Below are 14,078 nucleotides of genomic sequence, written 5' to 3'. Positions count from 1 at the left end.
TCAGGTTTTTTTGGACCCATGAAAAGCTCATAAACTTTTTTCCCTCTTTTTGTAAAATAATAGCAGCCTTCCTAAACAGTTTTCCACATGTGGTATGTTTCCCTCCTGGGAGGTAGCGTTTTCACCTGACCTCTGCGTGACCTGTGCTGCCTCTCTTGTTTAGCACCTGGGTGCTGAGTGAAGAGGTTTAGTCTCTCCTCTTCCACACAGGAAGTTAGGATTCCCTGCCTACAAACAATACAGAGATCTCTCGGATAAGCAGAGAGGAGAGGGAGAGAGAGAGTCGAGACTCCCGATCCTCAAACAACACAGGAAGCTGTCGGAAAAGTAGAGGAGAAATCGAGAGAAGTGAGTGTTGCCGCTCTTGCTTTTGAAGTATTTATGAGGATCTTCCACTAAGACTGAACTTTCCTCTCACAGTCTTCAGCGTCCGCACAGGTTGAACCTATTCCACCTTTGAGACTTTAAGGTATTTTTAATAAGATAACGTTAAGGGCAGAGGAAAGTTGACCCATATAATAAGCGCGGAGGATTTTCTCTAATTCAGGACGTCCCGGTCAAAATGAGCGAAGCATCTCTTGTTGCAGCGATCAAACAAAACCATTCCTCCTTCAATTACATCATGTCATGCTTGTGTATATGTTTCAGCAACTGGTCATGTCTGTCATACAAATACCGAGTCAAGCAAACACTTTATCCGTCTCTCTCTTTTAATTGATTTATCTCAGCATTTGCCAACCCGCATGAAACCTGTACTTCTGTGTCTCACACCCACACATTCTCCTTCACAAACACATGAACATGTAGGAAAGCGTCCGTGCATGCACGCACACACATGCACACACACAGAAAATAAGCTACCACGAGAGCGAGTGCTGTATTGGGTTTTCTTCAGGAAGTGCGGCTCCTCCAAAGCTCTGGTCAGATGAAAGGCGAAGAGCCGTATCGATCGGCCCAGAGCGGGCGGAGGGGGATGGTGGGGAGGGGTTGTGTTAGCGGGGGAGCAGAGCCTGTGGTGTGTCTGCCTGATGCAGGGCTGCCAGCCAGGCGAGGAGCAAAGGGCCAGAGGGGTGAGGAGGGGCGGTGGGGGCTGAGAGAGGGGGGGCAGAGAGTTGTCGCTGTGGCCCCGTGGCTCCACCGTCACCCCCTGGCCCCTCAGTGGAGAATGTACAGCACATACACACACCCAAACACGCATGCATGCACACACAACGCCAGCACCAGGCTGCTGTTGTTGATGGGAGCTGTCAGAGAGTGAAACAACAGGAGCGAAAGAAAGAGAGACGATCACACAGAAACACTTTTCATCCAGTTATCTTGTTACTTTTACGACTTGCGATCACTGGATTATTTCGATAAAAACGCTGATGTCATTTCTTCATTTAAAAAATCTCTTTTGTTTAACGAATGACGGCAAAGTTCTTTAGTGTTGTCTGAACCAAAGAGGCTGTACAAAGTTTTCTTGCATGAAATAGTCTAACATTGTCAGAATTTTGTCAATTTACCATAAAAGTACTCTAAAATTATTGAAATCAAAAACCCAGACGTAGTTACACGCATCTTTAAATAATGATGTTTCATAACAGCTGACAACGATGTGACTTTCTAGGGGTGGGGGAATACTTGACCAATTCTGCATCAATGTGGGAAAGTCTATAATCGATTATAAACATGATTTTCAACGCACTGCCAGTTCCAGAGTTTATAGTTACTGTGACGTAGAATGTGTACGCCGCGTTTACATTCAAGATCGCAAGAAAATGGCGGAGCAGCTGCAAGCGAGAAAACAGATACAACCACCGCCGGCTTTTTTAAAAGCTGATGTTTGGGGACACTTTGGATTTCATGAAATCGATGGTAAAAAAAAAAAGCGCTAGACAAGGCTGATGCCCTTTGCAAGACGTGTCACGCAAAGATCAAGTACGTAGGCAACACGATCAATATGAGAAATCAAAATGCCTGTTTCCACTCCGGGCTCACTTTAGCAGGGACAAAAACTGTGTCCAGAAAAATATTGAACAGACACTCGTATCAAAGCTGGCACCGAACTCTGACTGATCCAAAAAGTTAACAAAGGCTGTCGCAAGTTTTATTGTTAAAGATCTGCGTCCTTACTTCACTTTTGTTTTCTCTAGCATACCCGTGAACCGAGGTACAACGTCCCGCCCAGGCGATTCTAATAATCGGATCATGAACCTCTGAATCGTAATCCAATCAAATTGCGAGATGACTGACGATTCCCACCCCGAATACCTTCCATAACAATTCTATTTAATGTTATTTATATACAGCTGAGTAAGGCAAGTACTTGAATATTAACAGGAAGTAGAATGATAACTAAAAACACTTTGACTTATTAAATATGGCTCTAAAGTAATATCTTTCTTACTTCTCGCAAAAGTCATTTCCCTGTAGTCGTTCTGACCATTTGACCATCTTCTTTTACTCAGAAACAGCTGAAGTTTGCAAATCTCAATACTCAAATAATAACAAACTTCTTCATAAAAGTTCAGGAAAAGCAAAACTGAGCTTTTAAAATGAGCTGACACAGAAATCTGCTCATTACGTAACATTAAGCTGTGAAAAGCTGCGACTTCTCTCGGCAGTTGATAGTATTGCCATAACCATGTTATAATAGAGACAGACTATTTTCTGAATATGAATGAATATTCAACATCTCAATATCATGTGATGTGAGCAGCCACTGGCTCACTGTGGCTCTTTGTTTGTGTTGTACACTCAATGGGCCAGATCTGGAAATGGAGTAGAATCGTCATCTGTGGCATGTTTCCGCCTGCAGTGTGTTATCAGATTCACTTGAACCGACACAGGACCATATGTGGACCTGGGCTGGGTGTGCCCGACCCTCTGTGCTCCGTGCCCCGGGGGAGAGATCGGCCTGGGCGGCTCACTAATTGAAATGTGTTGGCGACTCATCGACGTCTCGGCTCCAGTTTCAGGGCTATTTCGAACCGCAGTGCTGATTGCTGGTTTCACATCGCACAGGGAAAAAAAATCAATAGTAGCTGGGAGAGCTAGGGTTTATTCTTTGCAAGCAGACATTAATGCTTTGCAGAGGAGGGACTGATATTTTATCATTTGTCATTTTGTCTCTCCAGATCAGCCTGATGTGTAGAATATATCCGCATTACTCAGAGTGATGGCTGACAGCACTTGTGAAGAGTTTCCAAAAAACGCTGTGGTTTGAATGTGCCGATCCAGAGAAGCGTTCACAGGGCTGGCCGAGTCGTTAGGAGACTTTTTCAGCCTCCCTCAAAACTGTTTCTTTTTGCATGTTTTCAGCACAGAGACACTCCTGACCTCTGCTGAACACCACAGGGGCCTCGGTATGGAAAAGTGTGATTAAAGAGGACTTAGCGTACTTTTGCCGTTTTCAGAGTGCTTATAAACAGTCTTTATTTCAGTGTAGATCGGTGGGTACAAACACTTTGTGATTATTTTGCAGTTCAGTGGACAGAGCTGATTTAATATTTATATTTGAAGGAGTATTTGTACTTCTTTAAACAGCCCGTTTTTATGAGAAAAAAACTGCAGTAATTCTTTGAAAAAGTTAAATCTTGTTCACACTGTGTCAACAAAATTTTATAGAACTCTTAAACTTTATTTAACATCCAAGTCTTTCCTTCTTAGATCCTCAATTGCTGTGCATTTAACTAAGTAACTTCACAACAGTGTCTGCCTTTGTACTCTTGGTAATGCTGCCCATTGTTTTGATCTTCTGTTGGATTCCAGGGACCTAATTTGGTGTGAAATTATGGTCATATATGGCACTGCCCATATCAATGAGTTCTGTTCTTATTGCATTGTTTGAAATCATTAAGTCGGATCACTTGAAGGCTAATGTAGCCGACTATCTGGGCTTTGGCTGCTGGCGCTGCTACCCTTCAAACACAGAGTGAGCCCTTTGAAAAATGGATTGCGGAAGAGATAAGAAATAATTTATGTTCCTATCACTGCCTCGCACAAATATGGTGGGGAATACTGTGCCAATAACTCCCACAAACTCTGAGAGGCACGCTATCTTTTACTGCACAAATTATTAACGGCGCTGGGGAGGAAAGGGAGACGCCGTGCATTTTTTGCTAGATAGACCTGGCTCATTGCTCGCTGAAGCTTTGAGTTCACCACAGAGCTTTATAATCACAGATAAGGACTCCGAAAATGAAACTGAACAAACACTTGTAGAATTTTTAATTTCATGATTTCCAGCCTCATCACAGGAGGAGTAAAAGTTTCATCGAGACAGAACGAGAGGCCATGGAGTCATTATTTTCTCTGCGTGTGTGCGTGTTGTCTCCATGCTGTGTGTTTGTGTGTGAACAGGGAATAGAAGGAGGAGGGGAGGGGGTCCAAAGGGGAGTGTTGAGGGAGGATACTCGGGGTCGGGTGTCCGCTCGCCTCTGTCGGCTGGCGTTGACAGCTACAGACGCTGGTCTAAAATGAGAATCCTCCTGGGCCGCCTGCCTGCCCATCCAGCAAGAAAATAAATCCCATGTGGAAGAGCCGCTGTGTGGGATCACAGACAGCCGCCTGACCCCCCAGTTCCACAGGGGGAGGCCAAGGGCGCCGGCACGACAGCATAAACCCCCTCCGCCCCCCCTCACAGGGTCTAATGTTACTCTGCCTGCTTGCCAACTCTGAAGCTGTGGAGCTGCAGGACCGTGTTGGACCCACTAGTTCAGCTTGAAAACTGATTTTGGGGGAAATTTTGGACGAGTCTTTGCGGATATTTAGCTTTAGGCCTGAGTTACACCACAAAAATAGCACCGCGGTCGCTCTGTGCTTTTAGGGCATCACACTGTTAAAAATGTTTTGAAACCTAAAACAAAGGGGAAATTTAACTTCGACCTTATTGAAAAGGTGCTGGTGCAGATGCTGCTTGTTCAGAGACTGCAAACAGTGGCCAAAAACGCAGCCTGGTGAGCAATTAGAGACACAGACTGAGAATACAAAGTTTTTAAATAGGATATGTTTAACACTCACACCAGATGGAGAGTATTGAAATGCCAAATTCGGTGCCTTTAAAAGAAATTCAGCACTCTGATCCACGTTTTTCTCTTTCTAATAAATGATGTTTCTCCATGTCTGCTAACATAGTAAAGCCTGCATCCCCTGAAACATTTTCTGATATTACATTCCTCAAATTCCAATTTAGGAGCGCTAAACTCCCTCCAGGACCCCTGAGAAGCTTCCTGTCCAGATAAAATGAGAATGAGTCGGCAGAAGGAAGCACAATTTAAAGGAGCAAATAGCCTTGAAGATTATTAATGACAGCAGCAGAAGGTTGACCTGGAGAAAGAGGTGTTATGTCGTTTTCTTTCACCCTTTAATTTCATAGCAGAGGAACTGAATGAATGATCAAAGTGATGTCTAAGTTAATGTGTAGGCTAGCATGGTGACATCTTCATCATAACCCAGATATATATATAGTTACTTTTTTAAAAAAGGAATAAAGTCCACTTTGCCATCATTAGAAAGAATATGCCCTTTACGTAGGAAGGAGGAAGTACAGGTGTGGAGGTTGTGGTGGTGATGGTGCTATAGCGTGTCTGGATGGAGAACATCAAAGACCTGCCTTTACTGTTCACATTGTGTTGAAAGACATGAAAAAGGCAGCAGTCTAGCAAGTACTGTGCATCTATTCATTTAAAGGTTAAATCCACCTGAGACAGAGAACCGTTATCTATCACTGCCTTTTTAATATCCGGCCATAAAAATAGTTTCCGTTTCCTTTTTTAAAGCTTTAAAATTTCCAACTTTGAGACTTTTTGCTACCCCATAAAAATAATGGAAGTGAATAGAATTTTTAATATGCAGTTTTCTAATGCGGGGTACACTCTGCAAGATCATCAAACAGATTTTGGGCTCGGTTCTTACAAAAGTAAGCAGTCCCGATTCTTTGATGGTTCTGAGATTATCTTGCCAGATTTTCCTGTGGTGTGAGCTGTGTTAAGAGTGATTTAACTTCCTCCGATCTGCTCCGAAGAACGTTGTTGCAGCACATTTCAAATCGTAAACACGTTCAGTATGATCCAATATCCTGTTGTGTTAGGGGAACTCCGAGGACAGCCCAACACGCACTCTGTGGATTGTCACGTGGAACGAAACAATAGCCAATTGTGAAGCAAGCTGACCGGAGGAACACGTATAGCCCATGTTCACGCCGTCTCCGCGCCTTCATCCATAGTTTTTCTTTTTTTCTTCATGAAGATTTAGTAAAAAGTAGTCCAGAAACTGTCACCGCCAATTCTTCGTCCGCCATGTTTGTTTACTCTAAAGTCGTGTTTGACTGTGAGAGATTTCGTGAGATTTCCAGTATTGAGAGTCGTGACTCTGGTTGTTGTTAGTGAGTAGAGTCTGTTAGTGTGTGGTGTGTTGTTTAGGTCATATTTTTGCTCTTCACAATATTGGAACAAAACTGTAAATCTATCATCATTTTCATCATGTGTGGAGTCTCTCACATTTTCAACATCTGTTAAGAGTTAAAAATCTTTAGTGTGGGCCAGCTTTAAGCTGACATTCTCGATGGGCGCCACCTAATGGCGATGTGCAGAAATTGCAGGAGAACACTCCCATTTGACGGTCGCTTTCCTTTTTAGACTGCTTGTCTTCATCTGAGCGTCAAATTTGTTTCTTTTTCTTTGGATTTTCACTTATTTTTGAGGTTGTATCTGTAGTCATCCATCTTTTCTTTGTTTGTTCAGCCATAGTAGATTACTGTTTACCAGCAACACTTGCAGAGACCGGAAATGTTTTTACTTAGCTCCGCCTACCCTCTCTGGCAGACCAACCTCTGCTGGGTGATGGAAAATGTGTCACTAACTTGTGATTTTTTTCCCACGAATGTTGCCACAGACAGCCAGTCCATAATTCTACTATATACTGCAAATGCAAAGGCTTTCATCAGTGGGCCACCAGCTCAATCACCATTGTGTTACCTCATTCAGCAATAGATAGTGACTTAACAGACATTTATTCACATGAACATCATCGAGATTATCACTTTAAGTCTAGCTAGCTTGGCTAGCAGCAAACAGAGTTCACCACTGACCTGTAGACAGTCTAAGCACTTATCATATGAACAGTGAGGAGTTCCACAACTTTAGTACATACTGAAGTGTATTTGAACTGTGATGTTAACGATTAGCTTTGTAAAGAAAGTTATAAAACAAGTCATTAGGGACAAATCTCTGAGCCGACCAAAACAAAGTGATTTATATCAGCAAAGCTATTGATGATGCTCACCTGTTCACCTCAGGTGAGCTGTGAAAATCTGTTCATTTAATGAGTTTGAACTGGCGTCTTTAGCATTGATTTAAATTGAGTAGACCAAAGAAAACATGTTTGGCTTTTATGCTCCTGAAAAGTTCTCTTAGTAGAGCTAGGCTGTCAGATGTAGCCTACTCTTATTGGTTTCACACTTGAAGCTAAAGTTGCATTTAGCCTGTTTAACTTTCTCAAGTTAGTTTTTCATCTCCTATATTCCATGGGGAGAGTCAGACAAGATATACTGCAAAGGCTTTGTAAACAAATTCTTACTTTGCTGTAAATAGTTAATTACTCTGGCCGTGTCTCCGGCGGTGTCTGGATGCGGATGGGTTGGTGGGTGGGGTGTTGGGGGCGCTTCTGTCTGTCTTCCTTTCTTTTTTCCAGTAGGGGCAGGCCTATATATTTTGCAGCTCATGTCTGAAAGGCTGGCTCCAAGCGCTAGGGGTGGGCTCTCGCTCTCTGATGGTTTTCCAGTGAGTATTTGTCAGGTCAGACTGTGCACCGCCCGGCGGTCTCCGCTCCTCTCCCCGGGTTATTTATTACCTCTCTCCCCCGCCGGCAGCGCTGCGGCTCCGGGGCCGCTGCCAACAACGGCGCAGAGGCGGGGGCCGCGTCAGGGGGGTTCCCGTCGGACGATGAGGGGAAAGGAATGGACGTGAAATGCATTTTGAGGACCGACAGAATTTCATGCTCATTACATTGCAAAGTAATTGCCCTTGACATTTTCAGTAAACATCATTTGTAGTTTGTAGATTGAGACCAGGGGGAACTGGTGTTATATTTTAAGAGTACCTATATAGGCTACTGCAAGCCTCTGTTGCTTTGCTCATTGCATGTCACTGCAAGTAAATACCATGTGGGTCTAAATAATGACGCCGTTTTTGGCTTTCACAACATTTTATAGGCTAAATAATTAATCAAAGAAATGACATGCAGCTGATACCGCCACACATGCAATTTACATTATCTTCCAAAGCAGTCATCCACATTCTCTACATGTAAGCTAAACTTACAGTAAACCGTATGTGTACTCCCGAATGTCCAAAAAATTATATACAATAAACAGGAAGAAATCGTTTTTTCTTGGGCTGCTTTGGCTATCTTCCAGTTTCAATTAGTTTTTTAGACAACTAACATAACATAAACTGAGCATTAATAACAGTATTGATTATTTCCCCCACCATAAACCCTGTGAAATCCAGCATGGCCTTGTAAACATGTCATTTAAGGTATGTACACTATACTGAGCATTTAAGAAGCATTAGAAATTAGTTTAAATCAAAAACCAAAACATTTGCATTTATGTTTGTGTAAACTTTAATGGGTTTAAATTGGGTGTGGTTCACTTGGGTGTTTATGATGAAAATTGTGCAATTAGTTCTGTGAATCAATGAAGACAGAAATCACCAGGCAGTTGTCTGCCGTTTACACCTCATGTTGGCGTCCTCCTTGGGCCGAGTTTAAAGGCCGCATGTGTTAAGTGTCGAAGGTGGTCTATTTTTGGCTGCAGGAGTTTGGGCCGATCAGGCCGTTGATCTGTTTTGGGGCGGCAGGTGTTGAGCGTCGGTGGTGGGAACTTATCTCAGTGTTGGTATAGAACTAGACAACAGGGGTGCTGGTTTGGCTCGGTTGGTAGAGTGGGCGCGCCGTGTACAGAGGCCACAGTCCTCGACGCACTGATCGCAGGCTTGAGTCCCGGTCTGCTGATGACTTGGTGCACGTCGTCCCCCGCTCTCTACTTCCCACATTGTCTGTCTCTCTTCAGCTGTCCTGTCTAACAAAGGAAAAAAGCCCAAAAAACTAGACAGCACTACAGCGCTATACATCATTTAGCATCACATTTATAGCTTTGGGTAAAAATATGGGCATTTCAAGTTGCATGTGTATGCTCACTATGGATATCAAAGCACTCTGTAACTCACTTTTCAGTGACCAGTGAATATAAATATATATATTCAGACAGTATAGTATATATTCTGCTTCCTGTGCTTTGGACTCAGACGACTCAAACACTGTTCAGGGCACTACGCTGATCGTCTCATGCACCATTGTTAGCGGAGCCAGGGAGATGTCAATCAAAATCTGAATGTCCTCACATGCTTGAGAAATGGTCTAAAAATGTTTTTTTTATTATTATCATACTTCTAAAAGTTTATTTTCACTCATATTCTTTAACTCTCAACTTTGATATTATATACTTTTTTACTGTTTTACGCCAAATTTCAAACTCAGAGGCTTAAAAACTTTAAATGGATGAATTTAGATTGTTCCTTGATAGATTTATATTCTTCCTCTGGATTTTTCTGTTATCAAGTCTTCTTCCTGAACTACATTTGTTCTCAGATTTGGGTGTCGAAGAGTAACACTTTTGTTTTCTGTCATACATTCACACTTGAGCATTCTGTAATAGAGGAGGAGGAGGAGACACCAGCTTATGTTTTTGCGTTATGAGTAGCAGACTCACAGTTTCTAGGTTTATCAGGTTTGCTATGAAATCTGAAACCTCACATTTTCTCATGAAAACTAATACATTGTTACATCTTTTAAGATGCTACAAAACAATGAGACTGCTGCAGCTATTATCAGTGCTGACAGTGTTGCTTCTCTGCTCTGAGACGGTCTTGGACTAGAATGAATTGTGCCATATGAGGTGACTGTTTCTCTGAAATATGAAAGAAATGAGTTTACCGTAACATATGCATGTACTGATATTGGTATTTCCTAATTCCTTGTAAATTCATGGTGTGAGTGCAGGTGTTTTCTGTGGTTCTTTTTTCACTTGTTAGCCACACAGAGCGTCACAATAAGAGGATGAAAAAAGAAAAGGTTAAATGTGATCGGAAGGTTAAACGAGGTTTCCCTTGTAAGAGACACAAAGGCTGATGGAAACATCTACTCAGTTAACACTAAACCAATTTTGAAGATGTGAAAGTTAAAGAGTCGTCACCAGAGCAGTTTGGGGAACCCCTCCGTGATGATCCACCGCGAGTGAGTCACCACCGGGGACGAGGAGTGGGCGTACGAGTGGGCATGGGTGTCCCCTTTATGACTGGTTTCATCAGGGCTCTCCCCGTGGTGCAACCTCCTGCACCAACGCAAAAGTCGACGAGGTTTCCATCGAGACATTTTGGTTGTGGTGAGGACCGGTTTGGTGAAGAGAGAGAGATCTGAAATGTTGTGTTCCACTTCCTGGAAACGGTTTTGTAAACATAAGCCGTAAATGTCAGCAGCCCTTGATTTATGTCAGTGCTGCTGCTCAGAGTGACACGTGGGAAGTGACATTATTGTTTAGTTGAAAATATTACCCTTTGATTTCCTTTTTTCAGACTGTAAAGGCAGCTGTTGGAAAAGTGATCTCAGCCCTCCTTCCCTTTTTTGTGAATGTAAAAACCTGTTTTGGTCTGATCCACAAACCCACTTATTCCATTTCATTCCCCTCAGACATCTCTGCTCCTCACTTCCAAAAGGAGAAATGTCAGTCTCCGGTCCGTCATTGTCTTTGGTGAGGTAGCTGGCGTGTGTTTAGTGTAAATGTCTGCCGTGTGCTTGCCCGCCTGCTCCTCGCTGTAGGCATAATACCAGCTCTGGCCGGGCTGTGGTCTCTGGCCTTCCCGTGCACCGCTTCCGCCTGCGGTGTGGCGTGCCTCCTTCCTGTGTGTGTCAGAGGCAGTTTGGTCTGATTTATAGGCCCCCGACACACAGCGCTCCGGACCCCACCTCTGCTGCTGGAATGGCTATCCCATGTGTTGGTGGTGGATCTACCTGGGTGGTTCTCCACTGATGGGGGTCAGATGTGGCCTTGCTCGCGAGCTCCAGGAGCTCAGGGGAACATGCCCTGCAGACAGCACGGAGAGAAAGTCTCCGAAAATGTAGCTGAGGAGGTTTTACTCGAGTCAGAGCAACAGTGCACACATCTTATGATCTGTTCTTTTGGAATCTACACAACAATGAATCCAAAACACGTCAGAGAACAGACAAAGGTTAGGTTTTGGTAAGATTAAGACTAAAACTCACACCTCACAGTGTCATAAACCCCACCGCCGTTGATCCAGCGTTTCGCCATTTCAAAGTAAAGTGTCTCCCTTTCTGTGATGTTTGCACTGATCGTACTTGGTTTTCAACAGCTTTTTTTTTTGCCCTCGCCTTATAAAATAAGGCTTTAAAACATCTGCTATATAACAGTTTCTAAAGTTTTGTGACGTGCAAGTGTATATTTATGTAAACATTTTGAGGAGGGGTTGAACACCCACAACTCGGTGCACGCTGTTGAACAGTTTAAGCGGTGTGTCACTGAAGCGGGTGGGGGAGAGAGGGCAAGATGGTGTCGCTGTAGGAGGAGTATAAGAAATAGTTTGTTGAATGTAGCCACACAAGGAGAACATGAAACACCCAGTGCGTGGACCTGCTGCTGATGTCATGAGGAGATCTGCTCGGCCTTTAACTAACCGTGTCCTGACTGATCTGTGTGTGTCCATATGTGAAGGTCTGGGCCACTACTTTTAGTCGCTTTAAATTACTTTAATGATCAACTATTGTTTTTGCTGGAATTGAACACATGTAGAAACTATTTGCCTTAAAGGTGGCAGCCTTATGATTTGTATTTTAAATTATCAGAAATACATTTTCTTTTTGGGCAGGGGATAGAAAACATGCTGAAACTATTTTTAATGTAAAAGCCTGAAAAAAAAGTATTTTCTTTATAAAAATGTCCTTATGAAGACACAGGTGTTGCTCATGCTCTCTTCCTCGTGCTCACAAATGAGGGTTCCTTCATTTTGCGCACTGAAGCGCCGTCCCTCGGAGTCCCCCCCCCCTCCTCCCCTCGTGGCTCTCGCCGAGCCTCCGCTGTTTAAATGGGCCAAGTTGAGAAGCGGCGGAGAGTGCAAATCTTGTTTGGTCTGGGTCTGTGAACTTCAGCGTGACTTCAACGACATACACAGGGGTTAAAAACAACTCTTTCCAAAACTTTCAACTGTGTTAATGTTGCGAAAATACTTGTCAGGAGTAAGAATCCTGATATGTTTGGCTTATGTTTCTGATTAATGTCATATATCAGATTGGTTTAAGTGACAGAAGACATGTAGGGAAATCAGTTTCTTTTTAAATGTCGTCATTGGCTGTGATAAAGTATCTTGGCCAGATGTATAGTCCCCGTTGTTGAGTCGACATGCGTTTTTAATAGCTCAGCTGATTCATAATTTTGACTCTAGCTTGTGAATAATAAACAAATCTCGTACTTGTAACTTCCCCTAAAGGCTACGAATAAGAGACACGGCGCGCAGAGGCTGGTTATGATCACCGTAGGTAACATAATGTCCGGGGCTCAGAGCTCCCAGCATGTCAGGTATTAACAGAGCGCGTGTGATTAAATGTGGGAGGTAGGAGCTGTGAGGCTGGCGGAGAGCGCTGCTGCCGCTGCGAGCTGGAAACTACTGAATGGGAATCTATCCGGCAACTTCATCAGCAGACCGCTGTCTCACGGCGACACGGGGGATCTGCGTAAAACCAAGCGGCGCGTCTCCAAGTCTGGCTCAGCCCAACTCACAGACGGAGAGGACGCTCAAGTTGGATCGGGCGAGCAGCTTTTCACTTGTTACCGGCGCGCGGCTCCCACTACCATGCCTGCCATCAAAAAGGAGAGGCTGGATGGAGACGACATGGCATTGACTGCGTTTAACCAGTCCGAATACCTGGCCCCTTTAAATGCCACCGCCATCCCCGTGGTGACCCCGCATCCGCCGCCTTACGACCACATTTTCGCCCATCACCGCGCGTACTTGGGGCTCCACGAATCGGCGCTGCATCACCAGCACCTCCACCATCACACGGACGACTTAATGCTGGAGAGGTTCTCCTCCATCCCCGACTTTCAGCCCTTTTTCGACAACGGGGAGCCGTGCATCGAGGTGGAGTGCGGGGAAAACAAGGCTTTGCTTTATATCAATAAATTGTGTCAAGGAAGCAAGGGACCCTCAATTAAATACAGGGGCGAGTGGCTCACCCCCAACGAGTTCCAGTTTGTCAGCGGACGAGAGACTGCCAAAGATTGGAAACGGAGTATTAGACACAAAGGTAAGAACAACCTGCGCTGTCCTCCTCATCAAACACTTTTAGACGCCGCTTTTTCTGGGTACAAACTTAGTCTCGTGGTTCGGTGCTGAGTTTTGGAGTGAAAGGGTTACAGCAGTCAGTGCGTAAGGAGACAGATGAGAAAAGGCGCATATCCACCACACACCCTGCGAGGCTTTGACACACAGTTTGGGCTGCGATCACACGCCAAACCGGGGCATCTGGAGTTTGCTGCACCGGGACTGAGGTGAAAAGTTAGACTTAGATAATTCAATGTGTGGCTCTTAAAATATCTTTTTTTCTCCTCTTTATGGGACAAATGGTCCCGCTTAGTGCTGCACTCGTGCATGGGTGTTGACACTTTTACGCATCGCATGTTCGATTAGAGGGAGATTTCTGAAAATTAGTGTGTTTAGTCAACTCAGTGTCGCAGTAAGTGCTGATCAAATCATTTTTCAACCAATTCAGAAATGTTGACTATTAATTTTCTCGCTTCTTTAACCATACGTGCCTTCTGTTGGTGTTATATTGTTGTTGGTATAACGGTATTTTTTTATTTTGACATTTTTAGCACATTATTTTTACGCAATAATTAGGCACGGTGCGTGCACCCCCTCACCACACGCGCACACACACACACGCACGGTTACTCATGCAGAACTGACACGCGTTAAGATGTGTGGGGGGAGGGTGTCGCCCCAGGTCAAAAATGGAAGCCT

The 14,078-nt window shown here is 44.0% G+C and overlaps 1 protein-coding gene across 3 annotated transcripts in view; it reads left to right on the top strand.

Annotated features, from left to right (window-relative positions):
• The first annotated feature begins 320 nt into the window (after positions 1-320).
• samd11 (sterile alpha motif domain containing 11) overlaps positions 321-14,078 on the top strand; it is a 59,400-nt gene continuing 45,642 nt past the window's right edge. For 2 of the 3 annotated variants that reach the window (XM_069660498.1, XM_069660497.1), the window contains exon 1: positions 12,645-13,362. In XM_069660498.1, the coding sequence (XP_069516599.1) occupies positions 12,660-13,362 (703 nt within the window). In that variant the 5' untranslated portion in view covers positions 12,645-12,659. Of the gene's footprint in view, positions 349-12,644; positions 13,363-14,078 lie in introns of those variants that run through there. The other variant, XM_069660499.1, reaches the window with a different exon arrangement.

The sequence above is a fragment of the Semicossyphus pulcher genome, unplaced genomic scaffold (assembly GCF_022749685.1).
Source record: "Semicossyphus pulcher isolate SPU_LCO1_2020_fin unplaced genomic scaffold, fSemPul1.0.p SCAF_13, whole genome shotgun sequence".
Taxonomy (NCBI): Eukaryota; Metazoa; Chordata; class Actinopteri; order Labriformes; family Labridae; genus Semicossyphus; species Semicossyphus pulcher.
This window is presented reverse-complemented; position numbering and strand designations above follow the sequence as displayed.